This window comes from Carassius auratus, unplaced genomic scaffold, assembly GCF_003368295.1.
Source record: "Carassius auratus strain Wakin unplaced genomic scaffold, ASM336829v1 scaf_tig00003633, whole genome shotgun sequence".
Lineage (NCBI taxonomy): Eukaryota > Metazoa > Chordata > Actinopteri > Cypriniformes > Cyprinidae > Carassius > Carassius auratus.
The window spans coordinates 27,701-50,097 of NW_020523535.1; the positions used below are offsets into that span (position 1 = coordinate 27,701).

Consider the following 22,397-nt stretch of genomic DNA (forward strand, 5'->3'; position numbering starts at 1 on the left):
GCTAGAGCATCAAAAGTTACCTACCGCAGCTTTAATAATGTACAAATGTGTTGGTGTATTCAAACGTGTATATGTGTTTTTATTTTGGTGTCTGCTGTGCAATTCCCCAAAGCAGCTATTCAAAGTAAAACTAAACAGTAAAACTAAGCAATGATGTATTTTTGCAATATATATGAGTAAAATGGCAAAAGGCAAGGTTTTGAATCATACAGTACATACAACTTCTAACTGATTCTTCATATAAATGGGTTTATAACATTTCCAGCACTGTCAGCACTTGTTCACAAGTAGATGAATGTCCGGTTATTTCTGCTTCTCTAAAAGTGCCACCTACTGTCAGAAAGTGAATTTGCATTTTCAGTAACACAGTAACAATTCCCATTATTAACTAGTTACTTATTAACATGGATATTTCTAACATGTTGTATGTTTAGTACTCATAAAGAACATATTAATGCTTTATTCTGCATGAACATATTTTAGATCCCTTAATCATTCAACATACCTAAACTTAACAACTAAATTACTAATTATTAATAAGCAACAAAGTAGAAGTTTAAGTAAAAGTCGTAGTCAATAGTTAGTTTATAGTGAAAACAGGTCCACAAACTAAAGTTAGACCGCAATTTAATTCAGTCTATATGCTACTTTTTACACATTGCTCCAAACAGATCAATTGCATACAAAAGCCAAACATTCATGCATATTACTATACATATATTACTGTTTGTTTGATGCAAAGTTGAGAGCTCAACCATTCATCATTTACAGAGCAACTGGGCCATCATGTACTGTTTAGAAGTTCACAAACAAATGTCAATGTCACATTTCTGAGGAACATTTAAGGGAAGTGCCACTTCCTGTGTATTCTTGAAGCATTTTCTATTTTAGATGTCTTTCTGTTTTGACTTTATTCGTAAATATTTAAGTTCGAACATGATCCTCTAATTGGAACATAGCTCTGTCTTGAGGGACGTCCACCATGAATTATTTCATTGCCCACTTCATCAAGGGTCCAGCCTCCTCCTACTCTGTTTCACCTGACATAATTTTGAAATATGAAGCTGCTAAGTAGTTCTAAGTGCCACGCTGAAAGCTCTACTGGAGTGCTTAAGAGAGTGAAGTGGTCACTCTTTTCAGTGAATGTGGTGGAAGTGAATTATCACTGGTGGAGAAAAAACACTCTGACAGCCTGATGAATCTTTAATCTACACTAACCCCTATGAACATGTGATCTGAAATGCGAATGGTGGCAGCCAGGTGTTGATCTGATAGGGTTGTAGATGGCTGAGAATAAATACTATGTTAAATGCTTACATACATGTAATGTATCACATTATTATGCAAGGATAGCATTGCAAACACAGTTAAATTGAGGAAATGCTTTATGCATGGTTGCCAATTATCACACATTTGGGGTGTGACACATGCTTTCAGGCTCTGTCTCACACTTTCACGCTGCCCAAGTAAATCTCATGCCAAATAAAAATACAGAAGCACTGCACAGACCGGATCTCCTGATATTATGATGTCATACACCATTCAGTCTACACAGTGCTGCATTAAAGGTGCAATATGTAAGTTTTCACCACAAGAGGGTGTGTATTTAAAACAAACAAAGAAACAAAGGCATAGTTTGATGACGCCATGAGTGTAAAATCAAGGGAGTTGTCATCTTCATCCCCACAGTCGATGCAATCCACGGGACTTGAGAAGAAATAATGTTCATGGATGAGCTTATGATTTATTAATGTAGTAAAATGAAGCAGGGTGAGGCCGAAAGTCATAAAAGCGAAACAAGGCTTCTGAACAAGTGCGACACATGGCTCAAAAGCAGCAGAACCTTTATTATGCCACAGTCAACTGCTTCCGCTCCTTCCGGTTATGAGTATGTGGGGTAAAGCAGCTTTGTTTTATCATACTAGATACATTTGAAAGTTCTGTTATAAAATGCATAACGCATCTTTGTTGTTTCCATGTTTTCTGCAAACCGGAAATCGAGGGTGTATTTTGTCATTGGCAGGCAATACAATGACACTATGGACACAGTCAATGTCACTTGTTAAAACTGCTTTTTTATCTGGATTTAAACATTCTTTGAAACTGTATTTAAGCTGCTGACCCCTACCTGCGTAATGATAACAGAAGATGTACAGGTGTCATTGTGAAACGTGAGAACTGAAAGACCAGTTTAGCTTGAAGAAATGATGATAGAAATGTATTACTGTAGTTTCACTAGCAAGAACCAAGCCACACTGCGAATGTAGGGAAATATACTTTATTGTATAAATATTTGGATGAACTGAGAAGGGAAGAATGGGAAAAGGGGAAAGGATGATAACAGGTTGATTCGGGCGTCCGATGTTGGTGGCCCAGAGTGACTCAGTATGTGGGTATTTTCTGGGTTGTGTGTGGGCGTGTGATTAGGACCCTCTAAGATTCGAGAGAGCTGAGGTTACCTTGGGTTTGGCGAATGTCATTGAGATTGTTGCGAATGTAAGAGTGGTAGGCTTGCAATGACCAGTGTACAAGGATTCTGATTGTTTCGTCCAAGATGCCCCATTTCCATGAAGAAGAGCAGATCTTTGGGAGTTGGTTGAGCAACAAGTCTGATGTGAACTGACTCGGAAATTGGTTTTGGATGGGCTTTAAAAGAAATTTAGGCAGAAATTATAGTAACAATGCTCCTAATTGGTCTGTTTTACTTCTCCTAAGTGTGTAAATGAAGGGGTCCAGGGAGAATATGGTGATGTTGGAGATGCAGGGATGGATGGAAGGATTAAAGCTTGAAAAAGTCGGCGCAAATTTACAGCACCTTAAAAAGACGAAGAAAGCAAGCAAGGACACGGACTCTAAGGCAGTGGTGGTAATTTACGAAGTAAAAATACTTTGCTACATTACTTAAGTATTTTTTTCGGGGATCTGTACTTTACTTGAGTATGTTTTATTTGCATCAACTTTCACTTTTACTCCACTACTTTATTAAAGACAAAGTTTACTTTTTACTCCAATACATTTCCCCATGCCCGCTTCAAGTATTTATTACACTGATTTTACAAACCTTTGAAATATTTGGTTTTCTTTTGAAAAAAAGAACGCGCAACTTTGCGAGTTCTTTGCCAACATACACTCTCGCAGCAGTTATTCGAGGTGGAAGATGATCGCTAAAATAGGTGATAGTGCAGCTCTTGCTGCCCGCACTGATCCCGAGATTCCTGACAGGGATCGCCTATGGCCATATGTTTGAATTCACTGAAGTCAAGGGAGATTCTTATTGGCTGAGATGTCTTCTTTGCCTGCCACGGATGAATGAAATTTCAGTAAGGCTGTGTCGAATGCGATTTTCATGCTCATCTCATCAGTAACGCTCCTGTAATTAAGTAGTATATATTTCAAGCACATGCGTTCAGATCAGGGTTGCCAGGTTTTCACAACAAATCCTGACCAGTTGCTTCTCAAAACTAGTCCAAAACTAGCCAAAAACACGTTTCCAGGAGGTTCCCCGATAAAAATTGCTACCCGGGGTTAAAATATACGTTTATTGGAAGGGTTGCCTTGGTAAAAGTCACATTTTAGGCGCTAAATATCAAGTTATTTGGATTGGGGTTTCTTCAACCGGCAGACATGAAAAACAACCGCGGATGTGGCAACACTGGTTCAGGTGGAGCGGCAGTTACTACACAGAGCTGTAGTCCACCGACAACTAACACAAATAGCTTTCATTACGTGAATTACGGCTTTGTGTAGTATATGCCAACCAGTGTTGCCAAGTCTGTGGTTGTTTTTCATGTCCGCAGGTCGAAGCGACAATACCAATAACGTGATATTTAGCCCCTAAAATGCGAATGACAGAATTTTCTTTTTTGGGAGAACTAACTCTTTAAAGAGGTGGTTCTTACTCATTGATATTCTGAAACAGTCTTACCTTGTACCTGGCACATCTTCTGTTTGATGCAACTATGATGTTATGGAACATGTCTATTGAAAGTTCAATCCCTATACTGCGATAAGGTTCTTCATTGTCTCTTTTGATTGTAAATCTAACAAATTCTAAAGTATCTAATCTCTTCATTTGTTCAATTAAAACACTGCATATCACTCTCAAAACAACTGATCAGCTTAATTATTGATATTTACAGTTAATTTGAATATTTACTTTTTACTTCCGGTACTTAAGTATGTTTTAAATCAGATACTTTTGTACTTTTACTCAAGTGATGTTTGAATGGAGGACTTTCTACTTTTACTGGAGTCATTTTTTATTTAGATACATCTACTTTTACTTGAGTATAACTTTTGAGTACTTTTACCACCCCTGCTCTAAGGTTTGAGCAATGTCTGGATTTAGGTAACGTGAGTGTCGCGATAATATACAAATGCTGAGTAGGTCGGTGGTAAGTGGAAGTCATTTTTTGATAGGATAGGGTTCTTGTTTTCGCAGACCTTTAATGAACATAGAAGTTTGCAAATAGAAAATGAATGGACAGTTGTTGCCAGTTGTTAGTTTGTAGAAGAAGTTGATTTCTGATAAGTAGGTTTGAATGGAGCAGGTGCATATATTTAGAAAGGAATGTGCATGGTTGATGAAGTTGCAGATAGACGTTGGTTGAAAGAAAAGAAAGCTGATAGTAGGTGTGTTAAGCATTGAAACAATTCCAACTGGTTATGTATGCTAAAAGGGTACTCAGGGTAAGATAACTGAGGTTTCTTGGGAGACGTCTGAAAGACTTCTAATCAGTGGAGTTAATTGAAGATGAATGTTATGAATTGTGGAACTAAAATTGGATAAGTGTTCAAATTCTGGAGCCAAGAGCCTTTCTGAAAAGAAAAATGAGATCTTGAGTTGGCTATGATGTTAAGATGTCCTGGTATGTGAGCAGCTCTGAGAAGGAACTGGCGTTGAGTGGAAATTGGTATAAGTTTGCGCATGAATGGCATGATAACTACTGAATGTGATAGTCCTTTATTTTTACTCATATTAAACTTACTTTTTACAGAAGATTTAACACAAATGATTTCACTTGAAGGATTGTCCCAACGGCATAATTTAGGTGGCCTAGAAGGGCTAGAAGCTGTCACTTTGTGTAACTGTCTACCAGTAAGAAGTTGGAGAGAAGCAGTATGATGCAACTGATTTTTGTGAGAGGCAGAGATGCTTGAAAGGAAACTGAATCAAATGTGATGCCTAAGAAGGCGGATGAGGCAGAGTGGAGCGGCAACAATTTCCCCTCTGCACTCCAAGCATTCAATAATCACTCCGCTCTGGGTCCACCATTTCCTAAAATTGATGATTGGTCTGCAAACACTCAGCAGTAGAGTCCAGAGACCCCATTATGGAACTTGGTTAAACTGATGCAGGTGTCCTGCTGCTTGGGTGGACTGCCATGTCAAGGATGATTCAGAGGTAGTCATTGAGTTCAGGTCTACAATCTGGATATACACATTATATCATGGAAAACAGAGAAAGCAAGATCAAACTCAATAGGAGTGAAATGTTTGGAACGTGAGGGAATAGGATGGCTGAGCTGCATGGAACCTAGGATAGTTTGCAGTTCTCTAGGCTGGCTGATGGAGGTGAGAGATGGCTGAAGAAGCTGAGCTAAATCTATGCAATTACCGGTTAAGATCTGTGAACGTAGAGTTGCGGAGACAGGAGAAGGACGATGAGCTGCTGAAGCTGGGGTGGAACGGCTGTGGTTAGAGAAAAGGGGGTGTTGCTAGATGTTATGATGTATGGATGTTGGGGGAGGGAGGGGACAAAGGACAGGCCAGATAGAAACAGAATTGGAAGTTGAGAAAATCCAGATTGCCCAGCGTGAAGTAAAGTGTCTTGGGGTGCTGGATGGGGTTTATGGACTAGAGGAATAGTAGCAGGAATAAAAGAAGGAACATGAGCCGTATTACAGTATATGGCTGAAGGAAGGGTAGAGGAATGGATGGTTGGGTGAAAGGGTTTATGTGAATGGGAAGTTTGATATATTTGTGAACACAGAGACAAGAAGAAAGATTACTTTTTTGAGTGAAATGAGATGGAGCTAGTGTAGGTAGAATTATGACTTGTCCCCCACTAGGAGGAGCTGGGGCTACAGTCTGACGGTGTGCTTTACATGCTAAGTAAAGTTGGAATAGTCTTGCCTTATTATCTAAACCAGTGGTTCCCAACCTTTTTTCAACTCGCGGCCCACACAACCAAACACATGTGTTTGCGCGACCCACTGAAAAAAAAATTTCTGACCCCGCTATTGTTGGGTTAATAACTTAGCACTCAGAAGCTAGATTTTTTAACTGTATTCATTGAATGAACTAAGACTGTGCGATATGGATGAAAAAAAAAAAGACAGACGTGCTTGCTCAGATACATGCTGATCTCACCCGGAGCAGTGTTGCCAACTTAGCGACTTTGTCACTAGATTTAGCGACTTTTCAGACCCCCATAGCGACTTTTTTCCAAAAAAGCGACTAGCGACAAATCTGGCGACTTTTTTTGACAGACCTTATTTAGTCTCCGAGACTCTCCGGTACTGCCGCACGAGCTCTCTCTCTCTCTCTCTCTCTCTCTCTCTCTCTCTCCCTCCCTCCCTCCTTCCCAGCGTGCGCACACGCCTCTCTCTCTGCTTCTGCTATGTTCAGTGAGCAGAGAGGAGCAGCACTTTCAGTTAAAAAATATATTCTGTTGCCTCTAACGCTATTTTACATAAAAGTATAGCCGAGATCACAGTACAATCATTATCTTAATCTTATGTGTATGTGATTTCATTAGACAATGTCGTGAATTGGATAGTGCAGAGATTAACATCTTTGAGAGCTGGTTATGTGTTCTTAATGGACCGCGTTTCAGTCATTATAATATTAATTCCGTTGTCGGACAACATAAAGATTAAAATATAATAACAAAAAACTTTTATTGAGAATTTTGGCTGCCTTAAAACGCAGTACATGAGCATAGAAAGGGCAAAATAATATGACGCACTTACGTCATGAATATGCTAATTAGCATATGACGTCATTTAGTGACATTTAGCGACTTTTCAGGCAGGGTTTAGCTACTTTCTATTGAAAGAAGTTGGCAACACTGACCCGGAGAGAGTGTGCGCACTTAAGGAGACACGTGTCTCCTCTCATTTAAACTGCGTCCTGTGAACTCACAACACTCTCTATGCTTATGTGCTAGATATTAATTATTTTTGCACGTTTTTATTTCCAGAGGTGTCAAGTAACGAAGTACAAATACTTCGTTACTGTACTTAAGTAGAAATTTGGGGTATCTATACTTTACTTGAGTAATTATTTTTCAGCCGACTTTTTACTTCTACTCCTTACATTTTCACGCAAGTATCTCTACTTTCTACTCCTTACATTTAAAAAAAATAGCTTCGTTACTTCAAACCGGATTGTTATCGTTCAGAGAGAGAGAGAAAGAAAAAAACCCTATCCAGATAAATCGCGCGATCAGGATGGAGTGAATTTGATTGTGGTTGGATGAGAAGTATACACACACTGTTAAAAATTTATTGTAATTTTACAGGAAATTCCTGGCAACTAATTGCCGTGAATTTACAGCAAGTAATATACAGGTAATATATTGTTTTTTTAATACAATAGAGTCCTGTATTTTTACAGCAGTGCTACTGTGATTAAAGTAGCATTATTACAGTAAAATGCTGTAATTTATTTAAATTTACTGTATATTTACTGCAACTCAGTTGCCAGGAATTTCCTGTAATTTTACAGGAGACAATTACAATAATGTAATTTCTAAATATAATAAAATACTGCAATTTTCCATCTTCCAAAATTAAAACCAAAACAATGGCAACTTTTTATTATTTTTTATTATTAACACACTATGCAACATCACATATTACAAATGTATTTTATCTTTTTTTTTCATACAAACAAAATTACAGTTTCACTGAAGAATCGAGCTCACTTCCAGACAGTCTATCATCAGGGGGAACATGGTAATAAATAACAAAAGGTCCCAACCAGTCTTGAACTGGGGAAGCTGTGGGGTGTGGGTGGGCATCAATACTAGCCCATCAACTCAAAACCCAGGAGTCTTCTTAATAGGGTGCAGACAGGTGCGTTGATCCTCCGTCTCTTCTCTGCTTTGCTGACATCTTGGAATTGATTCCACAAAAAGCTCTGAAAACAGAGAGAGTAAAAACAAGTTTTCATATCAGGTAATGATAAATACTGTGTAAAAAAAAAAAACATAAAAAGTAAACTTGCTTGTAGAAAAAAAATGACGTTGATGTATTTATTTAACATCAACACATTTAACAACATAACATTTAGAATTACATTGGCTTTTACATTGTTTTTCTTAAATATATAATGTCACTGTATGCACTGTAAATTGAATGTCGCTTTGGACAAAAGTGTCTGCAAAATGGGTCATATGACGTTGCTAAAAAGAACATTATTTTGTGTATTTGGTGTAATGAAATGTTTAAGCGGTTTAAGGTTAAAAAAACACATTATTGTTTCTCCTCTACAGGTACTCCTCTCCTCGCCTTCTGAAACGTGTTGATTTTTACAAAGTTCATCGTTCTGAAAAGCAAAGTGTGCTCTGATTGACCAGCTATCCAATCTATCTATCATGTGACTGAAATGTTATGCCACTTAACATACTGTGCCCTGTCCGGCCGAAGCAACGAGACAAACATTTAATTATAATGTTTATTTCATTATAATGTCAAACCCATTATAAATGTGATATAAACATGATTTCTAGTCGTGTTCTCTTTTGGAAGTCCAAACAAAGTAGTTTCCCTTTTTAAAGAAACAGCGTTTAAGAGTGACGCTTCAATTTAAACGAACGAACAAACACATGAGAGCAATTTCAAAAGCTTAAGGAGCTGTCTGTTCTGCTCTCTTTAGCTCTCGATCGACCTGGATGTTTTAGGCAATATTAAAATCCTGGCGGGGACGTGTCCCGTATGAACGGCGCATATGGCCACCCTATACAGATCTTCTTCATTCACCAAGAGCTTGTAACACTCCAAAGAGAAAGGAAAAAGTAAAATCACATCTAATGACTTTAACCCCCAAAATTGACTTAATGAAAATTGTAATGTTAAACTGCTGTCTGTCAGACTTCTCTGTGTTTACATAAATGTCTTGCAGGGCAATACCAACTCTATGTTAGACACTTAATAGCAATAGCTTTGTCTCCATCCAGCTTTTTAATGCACATTTTAACATTTTGAAAACAAACAAAAAAATCCTGAATGGAAACGGTTCAAATTCACAAAATATTCTAATGTGAATAAAACTTTTTATGTGGATTGACTTGTTAATAAATGCAACATAAATGCACATTTGTTGCAACTCTATCGGCTGTTTTAAGTTGCCCCTTAAGTTTTGATCCCACAGCGTTTCATGACTACTCTCCTGTCCATTTCTAATTTACATAACAGAGCTGATGGAAATGCTCTCCAGTTATAGGGTTTCTTTGCCAAATTTCTACGAATGCGCTTAAAAGGTGCAAAGGAATTGGATGGAAACCTGTCTTTTGACATCAATGCATAGAGTATATCGTAGAGTCTATTTTCTTTATAAGTGTGCAAACAGTTTAAACATACCTTTAGTGTTTGAGGCCTCTTTAGGATACTGTTAGTTAAACATGTAGACAGTGAAGGTCGCTGCACTCCATTCAGAAGGTTGTTGTGGGGCCCCATCACAGTTGTCCCTTCCAAAGACATCATCCATTTGTCTGCACTTAGTGCCTCTCCTGAAATGCATACACAATATGATAACTAAAAGAGCACTAGAACCCTTCACTACACACGCATGAGTGGCAGTATTGGCAGGATGGGCAAAAGTACCAATTTTATCAGGTGGGAGAATAAGTTATGGTATGGTTTTTCCTAATTTAGACTAGGCATTTTAAGGATGCAATAGGATTATGTTGAATTACAGCCTTTCCTTTCTTCTTTGACATATAACCATATGACAATTATTAACAGGGCTTAAAGCAAGCAAACATATGTTCCATCTAGCAGCCAGTGTGCAGCTGATCCTGCGGACGGTCTACAGCTGTTCCCGCTCAGTCTTTTCCTTCTGCCTTGACCGTTCATGACCGTGGTACAGTTATGACGCGTTTCCACCGACCCCCCCTCATTTCAATAAGACGAAATATGATATCAAACACCACTGCCTCCTTTCGTTCTCATTTTCATTCGTTAAACATATTAATAGCCGCAGAAATAAAGTTCAGGGAAATGTGTAACGTTAGGCCTTCATTATATAAAACAAAATATTATACCAAACAGTAGCCTATTGTCTCCTATTTTCATTTTAACATATTAAAAGATTAACTGAATAAAGACCAAAGATTACCTGTTCGGTTCACCCAAAACGAATTATATTTTATGCTTTACCACTAAAGAGACATCACAGCCAGCGGCAAATGTCAGATGTCTACCCGAGTTGAGAGTGCTCCCGACGGATTAATGATCCCTGAGCTCCCGCTGATCGCGTGGAGTTGACCGTCTCCGACATCAGCGAAACACATTTTTTAATAGACGCAGTCTTTATAAATAAACCGCATATTTGAGTTTTAAACAACTACATTCTCGCCTGAAATAGTTAAAACACTAACGTTATACCTTTCATGACACGATGTCAGTTATATTTTAAAAATTATCAAAAGAAATGGTGGTTGAAATTACAATGCTGCATTGCCACTCCCGAAAGTTCAGTAACGTTACCTTTGAACAAGTACCTCGCGAGCAGGGACTTTCTGAGGGGCATTTTTTTTACCCAGAACTTTATTAAGATCATGGTAGCTGCGGTGGAAGCACACCGAGTTCCAGCTCAAAGTCCATAGTTTCTGGGTAAAGTTCTTGCGATGTAAATCTGGATCGAGTATGAAGACGCGATTTTAACTAACTTCACCCTATTCCACTGAATTATACCAAATGAAACAATCAGCACTCACTCAGATCACCAGTATTAATATATAAAGACTTATAAAACAAATTTTATGTTACATATCTGAGACATGTTCTTTCTTCCAAAAAGTACCGTCCGTTGGCCGCGTAATTTCAAAATTCAAACAGCAGCGATCCCACAATGCTATGCGGTTGCTGTAAAAAAATGCTTCTACAGTGTAGTTACAATAATTTTACAGGACTGTCCGTTAATTTCCCATAATGCACTTGCATTTACAACAAAAACATGAATACAGTGCGTTGTTGTAAAATTTATTGTAAAAATTACATCAATTGCTAACAGTGCATATACCATTCCGACACCCTATTGGTCCATACGCGATCCATCACACCTGCACATGACACAAGTGACATCACACTGCATAGACAGTTTTGGGTTCGTTTATCAAAAAATATATTTCTTAAAAGTATAGGTTGGAACCAGTAGTATCCGATCGCCTCAGAGTCAGTCCGCTTAAATTTCAAATGAAACCGGCGTCAGTCCGGTCTCCTCCCGTCTTTCAGCGCGCTCTTCAATCCGCCGACCATGGTGGAGCAGCGCGAGCTCAAACAGAAACAGAGGACACAAGGTGTGTGTTTACCGATAGATTGTTAGAATATCTGTATCTGTGAAGTTCTTTGTCATAAATACAGTTTACAAAAGGTCACGATCAGTCGGTTTCTCATCTAGTGTAAAGTTTTCGCTTGTCACCGCTAATCACGAAACAGCTGTTTCCTTACACTTATTTAAATATACTTCATTTAATCATACGTACATACACTACTGTGCAAAAGTCTTAGGCAGTATTTTCACTTAAAAGAATGGTGTTCGGCCAGTCATTTATATATTTTGCTGTAGAGTGTCACTGTCAGTATAAAATATCAGTTTACAATTCCAAACATTCATTTTGCCATCGTCAAACTGCTTGTGCATTCAAAATCGCACTAGATTATTATTAAAATTAATGGCAAACTACTGTCCTACTGACACATTGCAGCAAAAGATATAAATAACTGGCTTAAAACCCTTTTTTGGGGTGAAAACACTATTCTTTCTTTTCCATAAGACTTTTGCACAGTACTGTATTTTAAAAACGAGATTGTTGCTACTTTATAAAGAATGAGCATACAGTCATTCACAGAACTGATTTAAGACAGTGACAGACAGCGCTCATCTTAACTAAATATCAGAGTGAGTGACAGACATACAGTAGAAACATTTTGTGTACTTTTGTATTAAATAATGACCCAGATTGTGAAATACATTTATTAGCCTTAGATTAAGGGAAGCACAACTTGGGAAATGAGAGCATCCAAGGTGAAAGCTATGGATTTATTTTAAATATTTGTAATGTTCTTTAATGTTATCCATAGTTTTTTTTATGGTTCTTTTTTTTTTTTTTTTTTAAGTATCGGTTCAGGCACGTTGAGGCGCCAGTACCATTTTAAAAGTATCGAAAAGGCACTGGACCCTACTTAAAAGTTATTATTTATTTCTCACTACTGGCTCATTTGCCAAATGGGTGCTTTCTCTTCGTCCTCCACAAATTAAGCTACTGTAGGTAGTTGGGTAGTGAGACGTTTTAATAAATTATCGTTTGCGATTAATGACGCAAATGACAATGTTGTGATATCTAGGCTATAGAGCATCACAGTCCCACCCACAGCTGGTGCCGGAACTAAAAATTCAATGCAATTTCTGCATTGACATTTGGGGTATAAGCCATTAAAACGTAACCATACATGGTAGACTTAAAACCAGCTACGGCTGTACTAAGCAACAGTATATGCTCATATAAACGTAAAAAGATCATGGGGGCACTAACCTTGTTTTGATCTAAATGCCTTTTATTCGCTATGTCTTGGCTAAGGACTTCATTACCCACAATCCTGAACAATCCCACAATCCCACAGTGATGCATCTGATTGGTGGAGCTCGTATAACCGTCTGGTTAAACCCCTCGAAGGTCCGTGAAGACTGAAGATCATTAATAAAAAAATAAAATAAAATAAAAACCTGTATTGCGTTTTTGCACGGTAGACTTATCAGTGCAATCATGATCTCCTTGGCTGCCATTGAGAGTTTTGCAGGGAGGTTGGTAACTTTAGTTAGCATTATCGTCCACTTTAGCTAGGCTACTGTAGCCTCCATATGAAATTAGTCATATCAAGCATTTTATAATGCCACTGTCAAAACAATATTTAGCCTACACATACCTTTTTGTGCATTTACTGAACATTTGTGTAATGGCAAAGACATGTGTTGACAACTGAGCAGTGATTGCAGTCAGATACAAAGCACTGCACCATTGCTGACGTTATCGTTAACCACTTTCACACACGCACACAATATAAAATACACGATGATAAAATAAAAATCAATACACAATACATATATAAAACACTATTTATTTACACGATTAATACTGAAAGAACTGCTATTACTGCACATTCACTATATAAAATAAAATTCACTGGAGGAAAAAGTTCGCGCGAGCGGCCGTCATCAGATTTGGATGTCGCTCAAAAGGCTCGTTGCCTCGTTCGCAGTTGTGGCTTCAGTCGAATTCAATGGGGCGCGGTGGTTTATGGGATGAGTAGTTCCTGCGCTCGAAATGAAAATACATACACAGTCTTGTACCTTTGACTTTTTTTGGATTTTGTCTTAATTTTTTCACTTGAAATGATATGTTATATGCTTATGAGTTCAGCCGTAGCTGGTTATCCTAACACATGCTCTAAAACTCTTTAGATACAGATTTTTCCGAAAGTGAATGGGAGAAATGAATGGGAAATTTACTTCCGGCACCAGAGCTCTCTCGGGCTGTGGGTGGGACTGTGAAGCTCTATATCAACTTTGTAACTCGTTACCCTCCGAACACTGGACATAGCAGACGTATGTACCGAATACAAGAAGCTATCAATCAAGAAGGTATCAGGATTATGAGTTATTTTTCATTTTTAGTTTTTGAATAATCACTTAGATTAATCATTCATTTTGACAGCACTATAATGTTTATTGTAAATAGTCAACCACACAAGAGTAATTGTTTTTAGCCTGCACCAATGTTCTTGTCCATTGCCCTCACAGAGTCCTGCAGCTAAGCTTGGATGTACATTTACATTCCATTCAAGGTTATTGATGACATGCCTCTGAAGTTTGACTTTTTGCACCATAACAATACTTATTGGCAACTAGTCATCATATCTCTAGCTCTTTAATGTATTTGCATTGTACTAAAATGAGTTCATTTTCAATGGGCATATATGTGGCTGAAACAGGTAGCCTAGTGCCTCCCAAATTTTTCAACATGAACATTTTAATATAACATTATAGTCATTATGGCCTTTAGAAAAATTTTTTTTGAGGAGGTGGGGTAGTGCACAATAGGCCCTTGTGGCACGGCCCAAGCTTTTGTTCTTAATGGCATTTTTTTTCCCTTACATTACTTTTACTTTTATACTTTAAGTAGTTTTTTAAACCAGTACTTTTACACTTTTACTTGAGTAAAAAGCTTGAGTTGATACTTCAACTTCTACAAAAGTCTTTTTAAACCCTAGTATCTATACTTCTACTTGAGTAATGAATGCTAATACTTTTGACACCACTGTTTATTTTTAGCCTTTTACCGCGTGCAGTGTGAATGCTCTGATCCATTAACATGGACTCTGAAAAAAGACACATCACAAACAGTGTGTGATCCTGGAGTTAGGTATATGCCTGGTTTGTTCTCTTCTCGCGCTAGGCGTGTTGCATTCTAATTGGATAAGAAAGCACACTGTTGGAGGTCAGGGCCACGGAAAATTGTGCTATAAAGCAATTTAGAAATGAGCACACGCTCATATCATGATTTTATGATGATTTCTATTCATCTCATAGCCCTAGAATGAACTGGCAATGAACAGAAAATAACTCTGGCTGGCACCGCTTAGCAAAACGGGAAAACCAGATCCAGGCAGAGCTCGGTAGCGAGTGGAGAAAGCAGTCAGGAGGGAACATGTTGACAGCAATTTATGTTGACCTTGTTGACAGCCCTTTATACATGTTTGAATTTGTTGTTCTGTAGCATATGCAGCAAAACTATAAATTGGTGGTTTATTTTTAAACAGTCTGTTGAATAGTGGAAGCATCATCAGTTTGTCATTTTTTTTTCACTTTGTATAGGCCTAATCGACTTAGGTTAAGACGTTGCACATTGCTTAAAACCAGACTTAATGGTTTAAATCAAAAATATTTCAAATATTGCAATGTAATACCCCCCCCCCCCCCCCCCCCCACACACACACACACAAACCCACAATTGTGTGATATGCCACTGCATACAGTTTTTAACAATCCCAGTTGCGTGATTAAAGGGAGAGCTATTATTTTCTGCATTCAAAAGCACATGAAGTCTGGGTAAACAGAATGACTTGAAAACACTGCAACTAACATGTGTGGGCATGTTCAGTCTTCTTAGCACTCTAGTACAGTAGGTGAAATTGCCACAAGCCTGGAAGGTTCAGCTAAGGACACTGATTTTCAGCTGGCTGTTCCATCCAAGTAAAGTATAGAGAAGGATAAATGCATAGCTGAATATGTGTTTGAGACAGGCAGGCTCAATAGTGTCTATGTACAAACAACAGAGCAGCCGATTGTTCTGGTTATTGCCTGTTACTCATCAACAACGGCCCGCCTGTAAAACCCTGGTCAAGTCAGGACATATATCTCTTTAACCCAGTTTCTCAGAACAAGAGACGGAGCTTGAAGAAATAGCTACGTCACAACATGCCACCCCGATCGCTGGGGGTTTCATAGTTGCAGTACTGATAGAGTGATATGATGTTGCTTTGAAACCCACCAAACACAATAAAATGTGGAAAGGGTGCAGATGAAGATCTATAAAAGTAAATTATTGTAACATTTAATGTTAAAAAGGCATCTTTATATGTTCTATTGTGCTGGGTCCAGTATGGATTGTCAGGGTGTACTCACACTAGGCACGTTTGCCTTGAACCGTGCCAGAGCCCAAACCGAACCTTGCCCTGGCCCACCTCTTCCAATCGGGCCAGGGCCGGCTAAACGAACCGCGCCCGAACGTGGATCGGAGCGCTCACACTAGTCAAACAAACTGCGCTTTGGGGGTCAAACACGCTTGGGCGTGTTTCAAAACGCCTAGTGTGAGTACACCCTCAGTGTTTACTGAAATGAGTCACTGTGTCGCCGTAATATGTTTGTGTCTTCAGTTCAACTCGGGACACTTACAAGCAGACATTTTCCCAAATGCTACAGCTACAACACATACAAATATATATTTATATATGTATAGATATGAGCAATTTCACATTCCTAAACGTGAGATATGGCTGTATATTGTCCCGGATGTGATTCACAGGCCGAGTGCTGTAGGTAATCACAGAGTGCTGATTTACAGCCATATCTCACATTTACGAGTGTGATATTGTCTTTATACAGTTCGATGGCACAAATGTGTAAATATATAAGAAAAAAAAACAAGGGAGTGTCTTTAAAAACCGTTTTGTGCAGAGCTACTTCCTTCCGCCAGAGATTAAATCTCAGTTTGACAGTTTAACAGCTGACCTCAAGATCTGTTACTTATTCGAAAAGATCACTTTAGAACTAGTAACGAGGGAACATTGAGTTGCTTCGTTGAAAGCTTTTTGTATCACTGCATTAAAAACTCACTGTACGTAGAGTATTATGAGAAAGAGAGAGAGAGAGAGAGAGATGGACTGAAAGTGTGATTACCTGCATCTGATACAGCTTTCATTCTTTAGCTCAATCTCATATTTACAATGAAACATTAGTTTGAACGTCTGCTTAAGAACGTATATTTTTTTAATGTCCTTTCATCTGTAATGGGTGATTCCGATGACAGCGCTGATCGGTGCATTTTTTAACTACATCTTACAAGCTGTTATTAAAAGTTAAAATACCATCTGTTTCAGTTAAGTCTTTACTAAAACAGTCTTTTGTCGCCACCAATGACAGAATTATGTCTCAAAAATCCCAATCAAGAACACTCTCATACACACACACACACACACACATACTGTTTCCCAATACTACTGTGAATATAAAATAGTATTTATTGAATAATAAACAACAACAGCCATCATAAAAGTTGCTAGACAATTCAGTCAAAAGTACAAAGTCAACACTCTGAAATACAGCATTAAAGTTACATAAGAATATAATATAAAGAACTATTTGCTCTGGAACAAATAATAGAACAATAAAACAAAAGACTGCCCGTTAGAATGACCCAAAATGAATTATATCTCATGTTTAACCACTACATAGACATTAGAGCCAACAGTAAATTCCAGGAGATTTGGTCGAGATGAGGCTGCTCTCAGCGGGTTCATTAGTGCTGAATGCCTGCTAACGCAAATATTGGCTCACATTGGATTTCATGAGAGCTACACATCCCAAAAAAGTTTGGACATGTTGCAATAAGAGGCTGGAAAATTTAAATGTACAGATAAGGACCAATTTTTAACTTATTAGGTCAATTGGCAACGTGATAGGGTATAAAAAAGAGTCTCTCAGAAGTAAAGATGGGCAGAGGATCACCAATTCCCCCAATGATGTGACGAAAAATACTGGAGCAATATCAGAAAGGAGATTCTCAGAAAAAATTGCAAAGAGTTTGAAGTTATCATCATCTATAGTGCATAATAATATCCAAAGATTCAGAGAATCTGTTATATTTGTGAACAATCAATTTGTTATCAGCGCTCCGTTCAGAAGCCTGCATCTCTGATGGTATGGATTGCATGAGTGTGTGTGGCATGGGCAGCATACACATCTGGAAAGGTACCATCCATGCTGAAAGGTATATCCAAGTTCAAGAACAACATATGCTCCCATCCAGACGTCGTCTCTTTCAGGGAAGACCTTATATTTTCCAACATGACAATACCAGACCACATACTGCATCGATTACAACATCATGGCTGCGTAGAAGAAGGATCCGGGTACTGAAATGGCCAGCCTGCAGTCCAGATCTTTCACCCACAGAAAACATATGGTGCTTCATAAAGAGGAAGATATATATATATAAATTATAATGTCAAGGAAAAGTTCATTTATTCCAGTAATTCAACTCAAATTGTGAAAATCATGTATTAAATAAATTCAGTGCCCATAGACTGAAGTATTTTGTCCTTGGTTCTTTTAATCGTGATGATTTTGTCTCACATTTAACTAAAACCCACCAATTTACCATCTCAACAAATTAAAATACTAAATAAAACCAATAAAAAATAAAAAATAAAAAAAAAACATTTAGTGAATTGTTGGCCTTCTGGAAAGTATGTTAATTTACTGTATATATACAGTCCTCAATACTTGGTAGGGGCTCCTTTTGCTGTAATTACTGTCTCAATTCAGCGTGGCTTGGAAGTGATCAGTTTGTGGCACTGCTGAGGTGGTTTGGAAGCCCAGGTTTCAGTTTCAGGTTGACAGTGGCCTTCAGCTAATCTGCATTGTTTGGTCTCTTGTTTTTCATCTTCCTCTTGACAATAGCCCATAGATTCTCTATGGGGTTCAGGTCTGGTAAGTTTGCTGGCCAGTCAAGCACATCAACATAATGTTCATTTAACCTACTTTTGGTGCTTTTGGCAGTGTGGGTAGGTGCCAAATCCTGCTGGAAAATGAAATCAGCATATTCAAAAAGCTGATCAGCAGAAGGAAGCATGAAGTGCTCCAAGATTTCTTGGTAAACGGATTCAGTGACTTTGGTTTAAAAAAAAAACACAGTGGACCAACACCGGCAGATGACATTGCACCCCAAATCATCACAGACTGTGGAAAATTAACACTGTACTATGAGCTTCTCCACCCTTTCTCCAGACTCTAGGACCTTGGTTTCCAAATGAAATACAAAACTTGCTCTCATCTGAAAAATGGACTTTGGACCAATCGCAACAGTTAATTTCTTGTTCTCCTTAGCCCAGGTAAGATACCTCTGAAATTGTCTGTGGTACAGGAGTGGCTTAACAAGAGGAATACAACAACTGTAGCCAAATTCCTTGACACTTCTGTGTGTGGTGGCTCTTGATGTCTTGACTGTCTTGAAGTCTTGAATTCTTGAATCCAGTTTGCTTTACAATCCTCATAAGGCTTTACAATGGTTCTCTCAGTTGGTTGTGCATCTTTTTCTTCCACACTTTTTCGTTCCACTCAACTTTCTGTTGACATGATTGGATAAAGCACTCTGTGAACATCCAGCTTATTGGAAATTCATTTTTGTGACTATCACTCGTTGTGAATTCTCCTTGCGTCAATTATTGTCAGAGACCACTTTGAAGGCTCAGAAAACCTTTGCAGGGGTTTTGAGTTGATTAGCCGATTGGCATGTCATCATATTCTAATTTGTTGAGATCGTGAATTGGTGGGTTTTTGTTAAATGTGAACCAAAATCATCACAAATAAAAGAAACAAATACTTAGACTACTTCAGTCTGTGTGCATTGAATTTATTCAATACACGAGTGTCATTATTTGAGTGGAATTACTGAAATAAATGAACTTTTCCTCGCCACTCTAATTTATTGAGAAGCACCTATATATGTGTGTGTGTGTGTATATATATATATATATATATATATATATATATATATATATACAGTACAGACCAAAAGTTTGGACACACCTTCACATTCATAGAGTTTTCTTATTTTCATGACTATGAAAATTGTAGAGTCACACTGAAGGCATCGAGGGCTATTTGACCAAGACGGAGAGTGATGGGGTGCTGCTCCAGATGACCTGGCCTCCACAGTCACCGGACCTGAACCCAATCGAGATGGTTTAGGGGTGAGCTGGACCGCAGACAGAAGGCAAAAGGGCCAACAAGTGCTAAGCATCTCTCGGGGAACTCCTTCAAGACTGTTGGAAGACCATTTCAGGTGACTACCTCTTGAAGCTCATCAAGAGAATGCCAAGAGTGTGCAAAGCAGTAATCAAAGCAAAAGGTGGCTACTTTGAAGAACCTAGAATATGACATAGTTTCAGTTGTTTCACACTTTTTTGTTATGTATATAATTCCATATATAATTCCACATGTGTTAATTCATAGTTTTGATACCTTCAGTGTGAATCTACAATTTTCATAGTCATGAAAATAAAGAAAACTCCAAACTTTTGGTCTGTACTTTTGTTTATATATATATATATACACACACACACACACACACACACACACACACACACACACATAGAACAGTTCACAATATTGAGGTAGATTTATCCAAATGTGCGGAAGTGCAATGTACTGTATGCAGTTGGGTTTCAAGTGTTTGTGATTCAGGTATTTATAGTAGGAGTTTATATGTATGAGTGTAGTTGTCAGGTCAGTTCACATGGAGTTGAGGGAAGAAACTGTCCCACAATCTGTCCGTGATGGCCTGAATGCTTCTGTACCTTCTTCCAGATGGCAGAAGAGTGAAGAGCTGGTGATAGGGGTGTGTTGGGTAGCTAGTATTCATGATGGATTTCTGAAAGCAGCGAGTGGTGTAAATGTCTGTGATAGAGGGGACTGCAATGATCTTTTCAGCTGTCCTCACGACCCACTGCAGGGTCTTAAAATCTGTGATGGTGCAGTTCCCAAAGCAGGTAGTGATGCAGGTTCTCAGAATGCTCTCTACAGTCCCCCTGTAAAATGTGGTGAGGATGGGGGGTGGGTGACGTGCTCTCTTAAGTCTGCATACAAAGCAAAGAAACCTCCCGGGCTGATGCTCACAAATATAAGTATAAGGTGTGTTGCTAACAGTCCCACCACTTCTACTCTGTGTGTTTCTTTGCCCAGGCCTGGTGCAACCAGGACTCGATATTCCCAGACGCCCTTCACTCCAGCACCGGGAAACCACGGACCCTGGGCGCATCTACAGTGGACAACGCGAGCCAGGCCCTGGGTGACGACTTCGCCCCCTCCAGTCTTTGAGATCTCCACCCAGAAGTGCTTCACTCCCCTCCCTGGGACGGAACCCGATGCTGTGATCATAGGAGACTCCTTCGTCCAACAAGTCCATGCTATGCTAGCCGAAAGTTAACGAACACACTCACGGTTTCCCTATTGTACGTGTTCTCTATGTTTCTGTGCAGATACCTGCGATCCTGACGGCTGACGAGAGCCCAAGAGTGGTCATGCTTCACGCCAGGGTTAATGACACAATGCTGAGGCAGATGGACACACTGAAGAGGGACTTCAGGAGCCTGATCGAGGCAATGATCATCGTGTCAGGACCACTGCCCACATGTCGACGAGGACATGAAAGGTTGAGTAGACTTTTTGCTTTAGATGAATGGTTATTGTCATGGTGTAAAGAACAGAAACTGCTCTTTGTTAATAATTGGAATCTTTTCTGGGAGTGTCCTTGGCTTTTTCGTGCTGATGGCCTGCATCTCACCAGAGTCGGAGCGGAACTCCTATCAGACAGCATCTCCAGAAGACTTCGCTCCATATGACTTGTAAACCAGTTCTCAAATAACTACTATGATGACTTTTGTTCTACCTGCCTAAATGATAGAATTACAGTACTTGTGCTGTTAAGTCTATGAAGACTGTGTCTGTTCACGAATAGTGGGGTCAAAATATAAATTTAATGTAGGATCTTGAAAAGAATCGTTTCATGATTAAACCAGAATTTTTTTTTTAATAAATGAACAAAAACAATTTTTTAAGTTTGTCTCATAAACATTAGATCACTCACACCCAGAGCAGTTATTGTAAATTAAATGATCACGGATAATAGTTTTGATGCACTCTGCTTGACTGAAACCTATTCTCAATTTTACCCAGAAAACAGGATACAGGTTTAACGCATTCAAAATACTTCTGCTTAATGTTACACTGTCAGGTATGCAAAAGAAATCGATTGTATTTCTTGCTCTGGCTACTGTGTATAGACCACCAGGGTCGTACAAAGAATTCCTAGAAGAATTTGCAGATTTCCTCTCAGACCTTTTGGTAACAGTTGATAAAGCGCTAATTGTCTCAGATTTTAATATTCAAGTTGATAATACAAATGATGCATTAGGACGTTTACTGACCTAATTAACTCTTTTGGAGTCAAGCAAAATGTCCCCGGGCCCACTCATTGTTTTAATCATACAATAGATTTAATTATATCGCATGGAATCAATCTTACTGATATTGATATCGTACCTCAAAGTAATGATGTTACCAACCATTTCCATACATTGTGCATGCTGCGTATAACGGATATTAACTGGTTCAGCATTACCATCTGGGCAGAACTATTGTTCCAGCCACTAAAGACAGATTGGCAAATAACCTGCCTGATCTATCTCAACTGCTATTTGTACCCAAAAATACACATGAATTAGACGAAATTACTGACAACATGGGCACTATTTTCTCTAATACATTAGAAGCTGTTCCCCCGATCAAATTGAAAAAGGTTAGAGAAAAACGTACTGTACCATGGTATA

At 38.6% G+C, this 22,397-nt stretch overlaps 1 protein-coding gene across 2 annotated transcripts in view; it reads left to right on the forward strand.

Annotated features, from left to right (window-relative positions):
- LOC113070255 (uncharacterized) overlaps nt 1-22,397 on the forward strand; it is a 44,554-nt gene that overhangs the window by 14,745 nt on the left and 7,412 nt on the right. The window contains exons 1-3 of one of the 2 annotated variants that reach the window (XM_026243477.1): nt 1,824-1,897; nt 20,752-20,968; nt 21,048-21,413. In XM_026243477.1, the coding sequence (XP_026099262.1) occupies nt 1,851-1,897; nt 20,752-20,968; nt 21,048-21,410 (627 nt within the window). In that variant the 5' untranslated portion in view covers nt 1,824-1,850 and the 3' untranslated portion in view covers nt 21,411-21,413. Of the gene's footprint in view, nt 1-1,823; nt 1,898-20,751; nt 21,414-22,397 lie in introns of those variants that run through there. The other variant, XR_003279891.1, reaches the window with a different exon arrangement.